Source organism: Thermobia domestica, chromosome 15 (genome assembly GCF_964235325.1).
Source record: "Thermobia domestica chromosome 15, izTheDome1.hap1.1, whole genome shotgun sequence".
Lineage (NCBI taxonomy): Eukaryota > Metazoa > Arthropoda > Insecta > Zygentoma > Lepismatidae > Thermobia > Thermobia domestica.
The window spans coordinates 74941504-74960529 of NC_137468.1; the positions used below are offsets into that span (position 1 = coordinate 74941504).

Sequence of the window (19026 nt, forward strand, 5' to 3'; positions counted from 1 at the left end):
TTACCTCAACCCAAGCTTAATGAAACATCTTAATACAAATAACAATTCATTCTTTGCCTTTTCTTGAATGATCTCTGGGGATGGTAATATTGTTATAGATAATGAGTGAAAATAAGGTTAGTGTCGGTGGATTTGAAGTATAGCACCCATTTTCAGCACAATGACTATATGAAATGTGGACGTACAGTTTAATGTGGGATCCGAACCACATGAGTCCCCACTAATCTTCTAGGTTCCTGTTGGATGAACGTACAGAGTTTACCAAACGAAAAACATCTGTTATAGTTTTGTGATTTTAATCAAAACATCAAAATATGAAAATAAGCACTATTAGTCTTGATTCTAAGAAAGTTCACTGCTTCTTGTCATATCTTTGCTCTAATTTTGAAAATATCATCAAAGCAATTGAAAAGATGATAAATAAAAGTAATAATAACAGAAATGTAGTAAAGCACCTTATTACAAATTTGTCTCAAGAAATCTACTTTTCTCCAAGAACTCAGACCTACAAATGTACAACAGCGTCGATAACATTAAATCAATTTCTGTCAAGTGTGCTATACCCAATTGATTTTACCTTCCTGTTGATTTCTATCCCTGATGTTTTTAAGTATCCTGATAGTGCCCTCAGAATTGCAGCGAAACTTCGACAATCCATGAACTTCATTCGGAAGCAACATAGGGTTACTTTTTGTTTAGGATTTTTTCTCAATATACAAAAGCCGGTATATTTTAGTGAAAATATTATCTATTTTATGCATTAAATTTCAGTATATAGTACACTGTTAACAGTATTGTCTAGCTTTGTGGCATGGCTAACAAGCCATTACGCCAAACTAGATATCAAATCTATAATCTCTAAATATTACTGCAGATAATTTTTGTTGACATAATAATTTCAAGACTTCAGCTTCGTAATTAAGATTTATCAACACAAGATAACTTCCATCAATTCATCTGCACGGCTTATTGAGCACGTTCCGGAAGATTTTGAATTCAATTTATTTTGATTCTAAGGCCATTAAAACGTCCAGGCCATATTGAAATAGCCTCAAATAATTGTACAAACTTACATCGGCTTTGCACTTACTTAAGTTCTGTACGTTGTGCTGACCAAATACCATGTGAGTTTTCTTACAATACTCATCTAATCCATTTTGCCACTACTCAACAGTTTTTTTTTCTTTCTTTTTTTAATAATTCACTTTCATTTTTCATTTATAGCCTATAACAAGCAACAATGTGACTGAAGATTTTATTTCATTTACCGTATTTTAATAACTATAGCTAGACTACTTATAATCTACTATTAAAGCGGTAAAAATCCTCAAGTACCTTTACCTTTGGGAGAAGAAACTCCCCTGGCAATTCTACTTCTGCTGTCTGAAGGCTGAAATTACTAAGAAATCTACACTTTTCCTCAATCAAGAAAGACCTGAAATAAAAAATTTAAAATAATCAATTACAGATCTTAGTACTAAAGTCACATATCATAATAAATACAATAAAATAATTAAATAAAGAACAAAATCTCGAAGTACAGCGCAGGCTATGAGTCGCTTGACACTAGCAGTTATTCAGTCCTCAACTGACTACAGTAGCAGTAGCTAAATGACATAAACAATAGGTAATGGTATGGTTCGTTAATAATTCTTGTAAGGAGTGATTTTATACAGGACTTAAACTTTGTTACATTTGTAATTATAATGAATAGAGAGTTACCAAAGGATAAACGTGTTCGTAATTCAAAAGTGGTGGTTACATAACCACAATTACCAAGATATGATTGTATAATTTGTGTAGCGTTTTCCGAATATTGTATCTCCATCTTGACAAAATATTCATAACGTGACTAAAATGCTTGAACAACTGGGTCTGCAGCGGATTTTCCTAGACCAAGTAGGTCTAAATGTTCGACTACAGAATGACTGTACCACATTGTTTTGTGCATTGAAAATGACAGGAGGATATTTTGTACAATTGATTTAGATATCCTAACTAAATGTTATAATGCAACTTGTAAGAATTTCATAGTTGGTAAATAATTCATTTCGAAAGCATTTCTGTCAAGCGACTTATGGCTCATCTGTGAACTCTATCCATAGAATAACACAAGATGGAAACCAAACTTGATTTATATTTTTTAAATATTGTTTTTCTTACCACGTTTTTATTCTCTGTATAAAATATCAAACGAGAGAAAAAATAAACTAATCAGAGAGAAAGGAACTTACTTGGGTAAAAGCTTGGTTTTAGCTTCCAATATTTTGATCCACTTCTTCAGTTTATGAATGAGATTGTGAAGTTTCATGGCGCCAGGTACGCTGAAATCAAAGTCTGTGGTAAACTGTCCCTTCATACGTTGGAACACAGGATCTTGTACTGTTGCTTGCGCTCGCCGTGCAAGGCTTTCTGACGCAGCACTGCTGAACGTTGCACTTACTGAGCTGGAGATGTTTTCTGTTAAATTGAAAATAACAAAATTACAAAGATATTTTCATAAATTTACTCTATCGACTTCATGTACCGTTAGATTTCTTATTTTCGTGAAGACTAGATTAATAAATGTATTCACGAGTATTCGTGAAGTGTAGTTCATGAAGCACCTCACACTAAAATTATTCCAAAAAGAAAACGTCTGAAGTAGCAGAATACCAAAAACCATGCTTGCTTTGCGGGGTATTTTTATATGATTTGCAAAAATATATCTTACATGCATCTTATACATGTAGCATTTAATGCTGTATACTGTATATTGGCTTTTAAGCACTTTTACTTTTTGACTTATCATAGGCGAAACACGCCATTCTTTACCCAACTTCTTTGGTAATTGTAGTTGAGTTGAGTTGAGTTTAACGTCCCGTTCAGCAGCGAGGCTATAGGAGACGTGGACCTACTGATTAATGTGGAATCCGAACCACATTGAGCTCCCGCCGGGAATCGAACCCGGGTCTCCCACGCCAAAACGAGGATTCAATACATTTCGAACATTGGAATACTGAAGAGGCGTTACAAAAAATGTGGTGAAAAGCAGAAAAACGTTAAATGCCGGGACATAAAAGCGAGTTAACACTATATATATATATATATATATATATATATATATATATATATATATTCGTGCAATTCGTAGGAAATATATTTATGTGTATATTCCTATATATTCATGTTTCAACAGAGTGAATTGAAATCAGAGTAGAAGATTGTAATTGAAAATGAAACAAAAGTGCCATATTTGTAGTACAAAGTCTAAGTTTTAAGAATGTTATCCAACGAAATGAGAACTACTCTTTCGAACGCACTCTCGCAATCTGTTACTGAAATTTCGTGCAGTATGTTGGCCAATATCTTGTGAAAATGCTGCTATTTTCCTACGAATTGCACCTTTCAGTTATTCTGCAGTGCGTGGTTTCTTCACGAAAACTTTCCTTCTAGCCTCCACAGAAAATAATCACATAGCGATAGCTCCGGTAAGATGGTGAGACATATTGAGTCGGTGAGAGGTGAGATGCTTGTGAAACCATCGATATTTTAATGTGTAAGCTAATCGTTCCATCTTGTTGAAACCAAATTTGTGTGGGGTCAATTCATCGTTTGCAAAGTTCTGGGGAAAGAAAGTCTTGCAACATGGTTTGTTAGGTTCAGACCTTAGTATCACCAAATGCCTATCTTTAAACACACATGGTTCAATTATGCCAAAATAGGCTACTGTACACCATATTGTACGGGTTGCTTTTTAATCGTAGTCTTTCTTCACCTAGCTTTCTTGTTAATTTCTTAGCTTTCATCGTAAGCATACGGAAGATTATAGTTTCACTCCACAAGTAGGTAGGTGTGTGTGTGTGTAAAGGGGGGGGGGGGTAGAGTAGTCCATGATCCAAGAAATAAAGATCGCTATATTTGGTTGCTGGGCTCGGTCAGGAACATGCCCGGCTCGGCTCGGCCAGGAACAGGCCCGGCTCACCTTGGATGTGAAACTTTATTTCTTGGTAATTACTGCCTGGATCTGAACGAAATTTGGTGGGGATGCAGCCTATGATCTAAGGAATAAAGATTACTATATATTTGTTGGCCGTACTTGGAGAGGAACAGGCTCGGTTCGGATTGTATATGGTATTTTATTTCTTGGATCTGAACAAAATTTGCTGGGCAAGTAGCCCATTGTCTAAGGAATAAGATCGCTATGTTTGGTGGCCGAGCTCGGGCAGGGATAGGCTCTGCTTGGCAACAGAGGTTGTGTTCTACAGCTTTGCCCTCCGGGAGCCTCTTAGTTCGGTTCATCTCGGATTGTTTTTGTTATGATCATTTGCTGTAAAAACTATATTAAATTGAAAATGTACGTATGTATGTTTCCAATTACAATCTTGCATAATGCTTCCATAACCATCAGATTTCACGGTCGGATATCGTACTAGGGTGGGTCGTTTTGCCACTTTTTCTTCGGAACGAAATGTAATACCTGGCAAAAGTGGCCAATCCACATGGACATTTCAGGTATAGATTTTTTTTTTCAAATCAGATAATATCTTCTGTGAGAACTATTGCATCAAAGTTTCAAAATTTCACTGAAAACTACAAAAAATACCAAAATTTTTCATTTTTTGTTATATTAAAGTAAACATATTTTTGGGTTTATACATGCCAGATGCTATGAAAACTGACATTCCAGTCTCAAAATGCCAGTTATATGCGCTTGGGAGGTATAGGGGTGCCTCCTCTGGGGCCGGAAAAGAGGGTAAATTCAGTACAATTAAGCGTTTCTACAACTTTTTTCGTCCTTGTCTTTTCCTTCGGGACCTGCTGGACCAATATGAAGATGAACGACTGAACGTGACAATTTTTTGGATAGCATCGTCACTGGAGATGATACGTGGTGTTATCACTACGAGCCGGAATCCAGAAGACAGTCCATGGAATGCCGATTTTTACAAGCGCGACATGCAGGCTCTGGTTCATCGTTGGCAAAAGTGCATAACAAATGGTGAGAACTATGTGGAAAAATGAGTCTGTAGCTGAAATATTGGTCTGTTTAACTGTGCTGTTGTTAGTTATGTATCTCCATTAGTTTCCATAAAAAAAAAAAAAAAAAAAAAAAAATTACTTTGGGAACGACTTTCGTAGATTTGACTGAAACTGTTATGATTGCTCAGAGACACAATGTAAGCGAGAGGGCTGCGGCACATATAACAACTGTGCTTCAGGCAGCTTCAAAGGCTGGAATTATAACTTCTCAAAAATCTAGCGACATAACATCTGCTTTAACTGTAGACAGGAACAAAATAAGGCGTACGAAACTTAAACGTAAACTCGGAATTTAAAAGAAAGTTCTGGAAATGATGATCCCATTAAAATCCTATACTTTGATGATAGAAGAGATGACACTAAAACATACACAGGCATCGTTAGAGAAGAGCACTCATCACTTGTGGCTGCACGTAACTCTCAATACGTTGGTCACGTGATACCATCCTCTGGCTCTGCACATGACGAGACCCGAGTTACTTTCGAATACATCATGAACCAACTCAGAGTTGGCTTTGATAAAGTTGAGGTTCTTGGGTGTGATGGAACATACACTAACATGCTTGGAATGGAGTTGTTCTTCGAAAATTAGAGGAACTAACAGGAAAACAAATGCAATGGGCTATTTGTCTCTTGCATTTTAATGAACTGCTGTTCCGAGCTCTCTTCACGCATATTCACGGCGTTTATTCAAGCCCCTATTCTTACACACGTCCCATAGTTTCAAAACTATCTAACTGTGAAAAAGCTTTCAGTGTTGCTATTCAAACCAGTAAAATGTGACTTACCTCATCATAGTCCAGAAGAGCACAGAAAACACAGTAAGGACCTGAGATGCTTGTTCCAGATATCTCAAGCCATTGACTCCAGAGCATGCCCGGAAGAGCTTGTTTCTATGTTCCCTGGCAAACTAAAAAAGCTAGCTGGTTGACTAGTGCAAAAAGAATTTTAACATTGTATATTGCAACAAAAAACCTACCAAGAAATTAATAGAAATTGCGACATTCATACTTAGAGTCTGTGTGGTTATGCAATGCCGTATCAGAACATAGTCTTCCATTGCTGATGGTCCTCTCACGTCTTTGAAGCCATTCAAGGTCTAGATACTTACCAAGGAAATACCAGGCTGTAATCCGTTCATCCATTCAGACGAATGCATTCTTTGCACTCCCAGAAAATTTCTCCTCGCCATGATTGATGATCGACTTGCTGTCCGACAAGATGCATTACATAAGATTCTTAGTGCTCGAGAATACGAAGCAGGGAATCTCCATAACTCCATTAGATATAACATTATTCCCAGACTGAATTTTGAGACAAACGATTACACTGCAATGATCTTTTGGGAAAGCACTGATATTTCAATAACTGTACTACCAGTAAGTTCTATGGACGGTACCAAACAAACAGCTCATGGTCAAACTTTCACTTCCTGACAACACTGTGCCAGAATGGTCCTTCACCGTCCATCCGTGCCACACGGTGGCAGTAGAACGGATAGTGAATTTGTCACTGAGGAAGCCCCCCGAGTATGTGCCAGTGATGCTAGAGGTGGAATAATCAGGTCAATCTTACTTTCTAGGCAAGCTGCCTCTAAATTTCAATCAAAGTCCAAATTTGTGACAATTTTTCCTAACAGTGACTAATCGGATCAGTTCATCCGGCCCAACATATGGTTGGTTGATTGGATAGGCCTAGCAGAGGAGCCCTAGGTGCAGCCACCTCTACATGGTGGGCTCTGGGTCACTTGGCCAGGCTATATTGCCAGGTGAGCGAGGAGCTGCACAACCGCTTAACTGTACTTAATTTGTCCCCTTTTCTGGTCCCAGAGGAGGCACCCCTATTCCCCCCAAGGGCATATAACTGGCATTTTTATACTTGAATGTCAGTTTTCATAGCAACTGACATGTATTTAACCAAAAATATGTTTACTTTAACATAACTAAAATTAGTGAACAACTTTGGTATTTTTTGTAATTTTCAGGTAAATTTTGAAACTTTGAGGCAATAGTTCTCACAGAAGATATTGTCTGATTTGAAAAATAATCTATACCTGAAATGTCCATGTGGATTGGCCACTTTTGGCAGGTATTACATTTCATTCCGAGAAAAAAGTGGTAAAACGCTGCACCCTAATATCGTACTGCAACTGATATGAAACCTGATACTTTACATATATATATATATATATACTTACCTATTCCTATTCCGAATGTTGATACCAATTTTTTCACAAAATTCAGCGTATGTGGTGTAATAGTAGCTTCACTAACAGCACCTCTATTTTCAAACGCAATTGCGTAACATTTCGCTAACCCTTGTCTCAACTGTCGAAGAACTTCTTCATACCAATTCTCTCTGAACCACACCATCTGAAACAAATAAAGAAGCAATTATCACAATAACATAGTGACTGCCATTTTTACATTTGCAGTTTACTTCCAAACTAAAGCACAATTTACATACCATCATCTTCCATATTCACTCCTAGAAATTCTTTACATGCAGGGAGGAAGACATTAATGTTTTCTTGCGTGACTGTATGTCTCTAATAATAATTATAATGAACTAGTGGTTCTAATTGTACTTCGCAGCGGACCCTTGCGTTTTTCCGTACCCAATGTCGATGAATTATTATTTTAAGAAAGAGGAGTAAGAAAATATATATGAAAAAGCTTATAAAATATTGAATAAAGAACAATTTAAAAAGTGCAATAAAATGAACTAAAAATTATACACAAAAATGCAAATCAACTAAAAACAAAGTATATAATATAAAGAAATCAACGAGCAAAATCAGTAACGGAATCAATTTTTATATTGTTGCATCAATATATGTGTTGCACATGCAGCCATTTCTTTTCAATAACAAATAAACAGTATTTCTCCAAAATATCATAAAACGTATGAACAAAACACCTTCATATGTAAAAAACATCACAGTATCCAGAAATTGGAACCTCATAAAAAAAATAATAAAAATAAAAAAAAAAAACTGATATACAATTTATGCACGATAACAATTTAATGTTATAATAATACCATGAAACAAACTGATAGTAAATTACACAATTTATACAACATTCCAAGGTGGATAGATGGAAAAATTAATTGATAAGAATATAAAAATAACCTAACCGATCTTGATTATTAAGAAAAATAAACAAGTAAAATAAATTTCAGAAAAGAAAATGAATTGTTCCATTGTTCCAATTGTCAAGAAAAAGAAAGCTGAAAATATAGGATAAATGAAGCATTGATTTAAGGTTCATACTTAACGAAGAAGATACCTCGCGAGAGGTTGAAATGAACGAATATCTCCGCTTATGATAATTGTTTCATCGAAGTGAATTTTACAAACTTCCCCAAGACCGAAGCCTGTTTTGGTACAAAATTCAATTGAGATCGGTTCAGCTGTGATAATGTAACACATGAAGTTATACCTGATATTTATATGGAAGGTAACACTATTTTGGTAAATACATTTTAATATTTAGGAGAAAAGGTAAGAAAAATAGCCACTTAATGAAGAAATTAAACTGATAACTGCGAGAAATGAATGCTAATTTTTCTCTTTAATTTTTTTAATTAACATGATTAAAATTGTATGATTACAAATATAGCAAAATACAACTTTGCTTATTGCAGCACGGATGCAAAAGTTAAGTGCAAAGTCGCAGAAGTGAGCAGGTTAAGGTTTTCGAAAAATTCTTCAGCAAATATTTGAAGCAGTCTGTTGCATTCTCGAAGTCTGCAGTCGATAACAATATAAAGCTGATTATACCTTTCATAAGTAGCTCCCTACGATGTTCTCATTAGCATACATTAGGTTTTTCTGACTTGAATTCTTTTCAAAAGCTGTTAAGAAATCTTTGAACCAACGAATTCATATTAATGTGCATTTCATATGTCTTACAAACTTATGGAAACATAAAGACTTTACCATTGTATTTCTCGTAAAATTCTAGCCCAATTTGATATATTGTGTGACCCCCTTTCAATTTAAAACAGTCGAGCGAGATACAAGATGGGGGCCATGATAAGCAAACCCTCAAATAGATGTTTACTTCCTCCGGGTACCGGTTAATGTGTTTTCGTTTTTCATCCCTTTACCAGTTTTACAAATAAAATAAAATTTTCAAACTTGAAACACATTGTTATGGTTTATTTGATCAATCAGGTTTTCGGCCACTGCGGTCGTCTTTATGGACAGAAGCACTTTAAATTTTGCTTATGCTCTTGATATTCCACACTTCTCTGCCAAGTTTGGTCCGGAAACTAGATTTCGACATCGATAGGTTTACTTGTAAGAGAAGAAAACCATGAAACATTGGTACAGAACCTTTTTGAAAAATTGCGAGGCACAAGGGTGAAATATGTATTTTATAATTCATTCATTGTCTGTATTTCCATTTGAGTTATTTCTCTAAAAAATTAGCTGCTATAAGCACTGAACAGAGTGAGCGTTTTTACCAGAACATTTTACAGATGGAAAAACGTTATAAAGGGAAATAAGTATAACCACTAGACCAGCAAGGAGTAATTAATACTATATATGTTAGTTGTAAACCTGGGACCCCGCAAAATGTTCCCAATGCAGCTCCACACCACCTAAGGCCGGCCCTGCTGATATTCTAATCTGAGAAATCCTACATTATTCACATAAATGCAATTATTGCTTTTGAGATACTCTTCATCGTTTGACAAAGGTATTTGATGATAGTTCTCTGTATGTGCACTACTTCTCATTAGTATTAAAGATGGCGCCGACCGAGGATACGTATGGATTATGTCTTAACTCAGCCATTTTTTGATAAGCTGTAATATTAGCATGCTGCTTAAACTTTAGATGCATTGAGTATAATATGTATTTAATGAATGGTACATCAACGTATAAATATCAAAATTGCGTAAGACACCGAGACGACAATACTTCCATTACTCTTACAGTGATGAAACATATTAGATCTTGAAAAGACCAAACTGTAAGTTCTGATGCTATGTTAAGTGAAAATGGAGACTTAGAAGACAAATCAGGTTCTTTCAATTGCTCTACACGCTGTGGTGAGGTGAAAATCACACTGTTAATTATGTTACGTGATATAAGTAAAAAAATACGAAGCACTAAAGGCAGAAGTGATAACTTTGAAACAAGAAAATATTACGGTGAATGAACTATTATCAACTACCAACAAAGTGAAAACATTTGCTAAAGTGATAAACAACTCAACATCCTCTGTTCAAAACAAAGTTCAAGGTGATTCTGAATGCTTGAGTGTCAAGTTCAAAGAAGTGTCTTCTAACACATTACAGGAGACAAGAGGTACTGAGTGGAAATTCGTATCCAAATGCCCAAAGCGAAATATTCAAAAAGTACAGTTAGGAGTTAATACAAACGAAAGAATCACGCTTCGCTCCAAGAAACCGTAATACTCTACTGCAACGGAAGAACGTCATGGATAAATTAAAGGTAAACAAAAAAGTTACTCGTACAGTACCACAGTTTGTAACGAGACTTGATTCTTGTGTTTCATGTGGGGATCTTATTGCATTTGTGAAGGAAAATGCTGATATTACTGTTAAAAAATGTGTTCGATTAAGAGCTATACATAGCAGTTATTCTTGGTTTTTTAGTGTACAAGAAAATTAATTTAGTATTAATGTTCGTAATCTAAATGTACGGTCTGACGGTATGCTATTTACTAGATTTATGGGACGACTTGACAGATGAAATTGTATATTATGACGCTGAAACTGACCAGCTTGAAAGAATAATTCCTGTCTGAATAAACTTAAATACTCAAATGTTTGTTATATGCTGATGACATTTACTACAAAAAGATTTACACTGTTAGTACATGGTACGAAAACTGTATATATATTTCATATACTAACAAAAAGCAACACTATGTGAACAAATATGTCGTTAATGAAGTAACCTTGCATAAAGCTCAACAAATTACGCTTTTAGGATAGTATTTGGCAGAAATTTGAAATTTAGCTATCGTATTAATGATATAGTCTTAATAATAATAATAATAATAATAATAATAATAATAATAATAATAAAAAGAGTTCATTTCTAACAATGGCCTGAGTTTAAAAATGTCAACTCATATGTATAATATTTATATAAGGTACTTGCAAGATCAAGACAAGAGTTTGGCGTAATTATTTGGAATAACGTATGTACAACACTGACAAACAAAACTGAGTCAGTCCAAAACTGTTTTATTAGACTACTATGTCGTAAAATGAGTAAAGATTACTACTTACGTAGTTACGAATAGTGGAATCAGTTTGGGGATTACAGGGATCAAGTGACAAAAGAAATTGAAAATTTTTATTCAGGAAATATTAGACAATACTACCATAGTACCATAGCGAATACAGCCTACGTAATATATAGGTGCTAATATACGTACAATATGAGAAATGGACCAACATTATCCACTGAATCCATAATCTTTTATTTTAAAACTGTCCAATTCTTTAATCTAATTTGAGACATTCGTTTTTAATTAGTACAAAAGAATACATTTTTAAAGTCTGACGAACATTATTTGCAGTATTTTTGACGACGTATCTATTTTGATACTAAAAAATATCTGGTAATAATTTGACAAGGAATTATTGTTTAATCCCATACTAATTTAAAGTTTTTTTTTTTTTTTTTTTTTTTAATAGGCATTGTAGGTTACATTGTATGCAAAATGTGTTTATTTTTTATCTGATTAAGTGATGTATTTTTGCCATTACACCGTTCATGGCACAGAAAAAATATTATTATTCTGTTACCAGAAATCCTATGGAAATTTGAAATCATTGTGTAAAGTTCCATTTCCCCCTCAAATTAGCTCCTGAATGGAAACTGGCATTTCTTGTTTTGAACTAAATTGAAAAATGAAATGAAATCTTTGAGTTTTACGTCCCACGGTTATGCCGGTTACGCTAAAGGAGACGGTGATGATGGGAAATGAAAGAAATGGTGGAATGAAGAAAGTGGGAGGACACGAGAGAACTCCGAGGAAACCCACGCACACGGTGTTTGTCCACCACAAAGTTCACTTGGCGGGAGCAGTGTTTGAACCCGGGACCCCATGCACCAGAAATGAACTTTCTACCACTGAGCCACCGCGGCACCCTTGAACTAAATTAACGCATCTGTTAATCATCACATAACGCATCTGTCGTTCGAAGTCAAAGATTGGGAGATGTTATCAACGGAAAGCTCTCTGTAAATGGATGATGTACTTACGGGTGAAGGATTTTGCGTATAATACTGCTAATTGGTATGCTGACTATTATACGTATATATTTATCATATAAAACAATAGCAAGTATTATGGTAGCTTCCAGTATGTGTTTTCCTGACCAATTTCAGCTCAATTTACTTATTAGCTCTAACAATTTACTGCTTGCAATAGATATTAAATAACATGGACTACAAAAGAAGTAATAAAACATCACGAAAGAATACATGAGAAACACTGAGAGTAAAATTCAGGACAATAAGGGGGAAGGGGGGGAATTACAGAAGACAACAGATAGAAAGTCGGAGTGTAAAACAATGTAATAGTTAGGATTATATTCCATATGTAACATATTACATTATATCAACTCAATATTATTATTATCAAGTGAAGAAACATTATTACAGTCGCACACTGTATCACTATAATATTAATCATACATTTTTAGCATATAATTGAAATTATCTTCATACACTTAAATCGACTAAACCTTTTGTTTTCAATAGCCATTGATTCGCTATATCCAATCTAAAGTCAGTCAAAAACTTTTCTCCCACACGTGTTAATACATGTAATAATACATGCACAATCTCAATTGTTGTAAGAAGAGGAACCATCAACAGCATATTAATACTGATTCCTGATACTTATCATAGGAGAAAGACACTGTAATTTGCATTAGAGCGTCTACTGTAGTTGGAAACTATATTTAATAAAAAAATAAATAAATAAAAAATAACAATTTAAAAAATATTTATATAAGGTTTTATATCTTTTAGTCTTTAATCTGATTTCTCCACAATTTTCTGGTATTTTTCCATTTTTAAAATTGTGATATTAGTTTTCTGTTCCGAAACAATGCTCACGAAACTGCTTTTCCTACACGCTTTATCATTATCACAAATCAAAAACGTCTGGAATAATTTGGAAACGTCTGTATTATGCCTTTTCCATATTGGCATGAACAAATGATATATGGAAGAGTATCTTAAATAAAGCTGTTCTGTACTTATTCCTAAATTTAAAACCCTGAAACATTAACAAGTACTGGTAATAAGAACACAAATATAAAGATCACAATAGATAGATATTACATATATAAAATGGACCTGGGAGGTAGCTAGAAAAAGAGTAACCTTCTAAGAGAGAGTAACTAAAAGAAATAACAACAAAATACGTATAACGGAACGGGCCGTTACAACTATGCATACTTTTTTATCTTTTGGAAAAAGTAGATCCGTTTAAGAAAAGTTGTTACAAACACTACTGGAGAAGTTCAGAGAGAGAAATACGAGGGTGTTCAAAAACGTATCGAACCTTATTTTTTCCCGCGTAAACCAATGAAGCGCGGGAGACTTTCTCCAGTGTAAACATAGAGGGGACACTCATGCGCAGTCATGAATTCTTTCCCGCCAGGAGAAAGCGTCAGTCGCTGGCAGTGTGCGGTCCTCGGATTTCAGTTTTTGTAAAATGACAGAAAAAAACTTGCAGCGATATTGCATCAAATTTTGAAAAAAGCTTGGCGATACCCAAGCGGAAACCATTTAATCGGATCGGTACATTCAATTTTGAATGAGAACCTGGGCATAAGAGTCTCCGCGAAATTTGATTCAGGCTTTCATCGCGAAACACAACATTCCTGTGTGTCGTCAGGCTCCCTACTCACCCGACATGGCTCTGTGTAACTTTTGATTATTTCCCAAGCTGAAAATGCCACTAAAAAGGACTCGGTTTGAGTCAAGAGAAAACACCATGTGGAATGCGACGGCACGGTTGCTCATCATTCCAAAAACCGTGTTCCAGAAGTGTTTCCAATAATGGCGGAAGCGCTGGGACAAGTGTACGCATTATCAAAAATACTACTTTGAAGGGGATTAGTGTTTCCGATTTCCAAATCAATAAATGTATTTTTGCCAACCAAAGGTTCGATACGTTTTGAACATACCTCGTACATATTTTTGTATTAAAACAAAAATAGTGTTAGGCTTGCTTTTAATTAGCCCGTCAAGTATTTACACGGATATTCCTTTAGCACATGACAAATAAATAAAAAGTACGGACTTCTAGACATACAAGAAATTGAAGATATCAAACTTTCTCTATTGTAATATGTTGGATGCCCTGTCGTCTTCGCCAATAAATTTTTAAGTTTTATATATGATGAGTGAGCATATTTGAAGAATTTATCCATATAGAGTAGATTGAAGCTGATCTTTCGTGTTCTTTTCGTTGTCTAAGATGACGGTCTTGTTTTCTCTATGGAAAGCACCACCTGCATTTCTTAAGAGCCACGCTAAACGAAACAGAGGAACTGAATGGACCAACAATCTATCTGAAAGTTGGAACAAAGGTTTGGTGATTCTCAGGTCATTTTGATTTGTACTGTATTACTTAAAAGGATTAAACATTCCTACAATAGTAGGAAAAGGGAGATTTAGTTAGCTAGTCGAAAGAATTCCAAGAGCAGCGACGAGCATAGAGGGACTCCTGAAAGTTATTGATCGTACCATTAAATTTTAGACACGTATTTTGACAGAAATTTTTCCATTACCTGATTGTAAGCACATTTACACTTCCGTTGTGTTTCCTGTACCTGTGAAAATATACCTATCATTAGAAATAAGAAAACTTACATTATGTCCTAAGTTTTAACGAAATATCGCTTTACCATAACAATGAAGCTATCAACAAAATGTAATTCTCTCGCTATATATCTATATATATATTTATTATATAACATGGTTTTAGGTGAAGAATAATTTGGAGCCGATATAAACGCCAAGCAAAAGTAATTTAATCACAAGAAATACATTATATATGCTGGGCAAGAAGTTCGTCATGCACAACGCTAGAACCTTTTCTTGTGCTGGAAATTAAGATTTATTTATTTTTTTTTTTTAATATATGTAATTTGTAAAGGTAAGTTGCTTTCTGAATGATACATCGCTGATCAAGCTGAAATTAAAGTTTAGTATTCGGGGCTTTATTTAAGTTTTTACAGTTTTCTGGTGTTTGCAAACAGTATTTTAAGGGTCTTGACAACAGAGTGTTGATTTTGAGTTTAACGTCCCTTTCAGCAGTGAGGCTATATGAGACGGAACCTACTGATTAATGTGGAATCCGAACCAAATGAGCTCCCGCCGGGAATCGAACCTGGGTCTCTCACGCCAAAGGTGCGTACACTAACCGCTTGGCCACGAAGGAGCTCTATCTTGACAACGAGGTAGGTATCTGTGTACAATCGTTGAATATAAATATTTAACGTCTGGAAAAACTAAGGACATGCGAACAACCAAAAATAGGAGTAAGAATATTCGAGATTGGTATACACCTTCCAACGATGAAATTCAGTAATTTATCCCAAAAAAATCTATAGGAAATCATTAAAAACGGATCTTAAACACTGCTTCTCTGTAAATGTGTAATACAATATCATCGACTATAACTTGCTTAGGTACCTGTGGCATCAAATTGTCACAAAAGGCACATTTATCTAAAATTTATACAGAACCAAATTTCATTACTGGTTTCCTTCGTTTTACGGACAGGCACTCTTTCTTTATGACGGACATTTTGCAAGTTTCTGCAGCATTTAAGTAACCATGTCAGGTCGAAAACATCACTTTATAATACTGTAGAACATTATGCGCGAATTTCAATGTCCAACTGAACTAATAATTGGAAACATTTTTATATGAATTTCTTTACCTTTGAATAATCGATAGTACTTATTAAATAACCCTACAACTTAAGAAATCAACAGGCTCAACGCCGTAGAAACAAATGCCCACTAGCAGGTCCTACTTTATAATAACGCGATTCAACTGGGAACAGAAATGTCCAAATTCGCAAGTCTGGTTCTCGGGCTCAATAATGAGCGCGAGTCTAACCTGAGCCGAATGAAGTTAATGAGAGCGCGATAGAGCAGTATGAGCCTGGATGAGGATAGGGAGCCCGAGCTCGAGCTAGTGCTATTTTGAACTAACATGAGCTTTGGACATCAGTAAGTGCGAGCCCCAAGCTTGAGCCCGAGTAAGCCCAGTTGGCAAAATAACCATCTCTGTTGGTCAGGACCCGCCTATCCTACCTAATTTGGCAAGACATATGAGACCATGAAGCTATAAGCGTGTGGTATTATTAGTTGGTACATTGCAATTTGAGGTTAGTCTTTTTCTAAACAAAATGACCAATTTCAAGATTTTTTTGTGTTATCATCCTACTACATTGTCGACCTAACAACTCTTCCAACCAAAACTTTGCATCCACGCATAATTTTTGTGCGAGTTACGAATTACTTACTTCTATTGCGAAGTTTTGCTTTATGTCATTCTTCTTGTTTTTTTTTTAAGTCTAAATACTTTCCTCAAGTCTCTGTTCTCAAAGGTGTGTGTTAGAATCAGTACTGTCTAAATCCATGTAACACACGCGATTATTATAATTCTACACTTTACCTGGTCAACAATTCCTTCCAGGGAAGACAGAATTGTTGGATGTGCATCCCTTTGCACATGCATAATTCTTGAGCACCTCCACATCGCAGTAGTCGCCCGAATTGGTCCAATTTCAGTTTGACTCTGAGTAGTTTGCTGATTGCTCTGTCCAGCAACTTGGGCTTGTTGCTGATTATCGCCACCTGAAAAATAAAGAAATGAATATACTGGTACTTATACGAAAGCAATTGACAAATGTTAAATACTATTTTAAAATGTGGTAGTGTTGATCTAGAGCCCTTCTATTTCAAGTGTGCCCTCGGAAAATATGTGAAACGTACTTCGGCCCCAACCCCGCCGCCCACTTACGGAGGAAACCTTTCCTTTGCTTTGAGGAAAGAAGTGAATGATCTCGCCTGTATTCCAGTTTGTCATTCCGTCATTTTGTCTTGAGGAGAGACGATCGTAAGCTATTTAGAATGGCTAACAAGATAGGGCAAAGCGAAGTCTGTGAAATAATTCGGAATATTACGAAGTGACAACCCTGTCCGCATCCAACCATTTGAAGGAACTCGGCCAAAGAGATTCGTCCCTCCTCTTTCGATGAAACTAAAGGAAGACACATCGAACAGCAGCGCCACATTTGATATAGAAAGCCTCTAGCTTGATCCTTACGTCTAAGAATTTTCAGTATACGATTTTTTTTTTTCAACAGGTTAAGTCAATTAACTTGAAGATCGAATCACTTTACTAAAATCTCTGCCTTTTTAGGTTCAAGGGTCTAATATTTAAAAATTAAACAACTAACCAACGAATTTCCATTAGAAAGATAAATTTATCAATTATGAATGTAGCACGAAAAATTAAGAAAGCTTTAAAATCTTCAGGATGTAGCGTAATTTACCCGCATACATAGGGACCTCGGTTCGTTTAATTGAAACTCCATGAAATACATGCTATTAAACTTTTTATTTTTTACTTTTTTTTTTTTTTAAACTGCAAATTGAACAACAACTATAAATATGAATATCTCTGAATATAAACGAATAATGTAAAGCCAAACAACTAACAAATAACAAGAATCGATTAAAGCTCAATATTACTGGCTATAAAGGAGCAAAACTTTGACAGCTCAATATAACTGACTCTAAAGGAGGAATAATTTTATGAATATGACACAAACAAGAAATTTAATGTTGCAGTAATTGCACGTTTTGATTAAAATGATTTATCGAACGTACTGAATGGAATCTAACCAACAAACACGAAGACAAAGAGATATACATTGCAAAAATATAATGCAATTCTGAAAGTCATTTACTACTACGTACTAGCAATTTCTAGTTAAGGTAGCCAAAAAATATCAATATTCATTCCAAGATTTAAACTCCAAACAACGAATTTCCACTATTCGAAGGAGAAAAATAAAAGGTTTCAATTTTCAATTTCACAGACTTTAGCCTAAATAAATAGCCTCCTAAGATAATGAATATCGTTAATTACACTTTTCTCATTCTTTACTTTTCAATTTAACTCGTACTATATGTAATCTAAAGGAGATAAAGGAAGACACATCTTCCTCTACTCTTACCTGTCCGAAGAACTAAAGAGGAAACGTCCAGTCGAACAGGTTTACGATTCGGCCACTAGATGTCAGGTCAAACAGTGACATCTCTGTCAAGGCTTAAAGTCAGCTCACCCTAGCGTTAAAAACGCGAATCACTTAATCAAAGCGAGCATTTACCGTCACAATAGCTGGAATACAATATCTTTCCAAAAACATTTACATTTTTTTTTTTTTCTTAGAGATCAACGAAAATTCACGGTACAAGGACGAAAATAATGAACTATCATAACATGATTATTTTATTTGGTAATGTGTGATACGTCTCAAGCAACATAGTAAAAGGAATAAATTAGATCATGTTTTTGTGTGACATTAATTTTCTTTGTGCTGCCATTAAGAAAAAATATACTTACCTTGTTGCTGGTTACTTGTTCCGTCCGCAGATGTACTTGTTGCTGTAGTGCTTCCAGCGCCCTGCAATAGCAATCTCAATTAATTCTCAGCAGAATTTTCAAATGAAATACTATAATTTTGGTATTTCTCTTTACCTTTCAGAAAGAAACTGATAACAGGAATGCAATTTTCAAAAATGGAAATAAATTATCATTGGACGAAATACCAGACACAAATTTGATCTGAAATTTAGAATCTGGAGGCTAAGATTCGTACGTACGTAACATTTTTTTTTTTTTAAATAACAAGTGTGCACTAAAGCATGTTTTTCATTTCTTTTCTTAAATTATTGTAGAAGTCA

General features: G+C 35.0%; 1 protein-coding gene across 4 annotated transcripts in view; it reads right to left on the reverse strand.

Moving 5' to 3' along the window:
- Window positions 1–19026, reverse strand: part of Nipped-A (Transcription-associated protein Nipped-A) — a 207852-nt gene that overhangs the window by 18861 nt on the left and 169965 nt on the right. For 2 of the 4 annotated variants that reach the window (XM_081739846.1, XM_081739845.1), the window contains exons 54-58: window positions 18686–18746; window positions 16727–16908; window positions 7220–7394; window positions 2235–2460; window positions 1342–1435 (exon numbers count right to left, since the gene is read on the reverse strand). In XM_081739846.1, the coding sequence (XP_081595972.1) occupies window positions 1342–1435; window positions 2235–2460; window positions 7220–7394; window positions 16727–16908; window positions 18686–18746 (738 nt within the window). Of the gene's footprint in view, window positions 1–1335; window positions 1436–2234; window positions 2461–7219; window positions 7395–16726; window positions 16909–18685; window positions 18747–19026 lie in introns of all 4 variants that reach the window. The other 2 variants (XM_081739844.1, XM_081739843.1) reach the window with 1 other exon arrangement.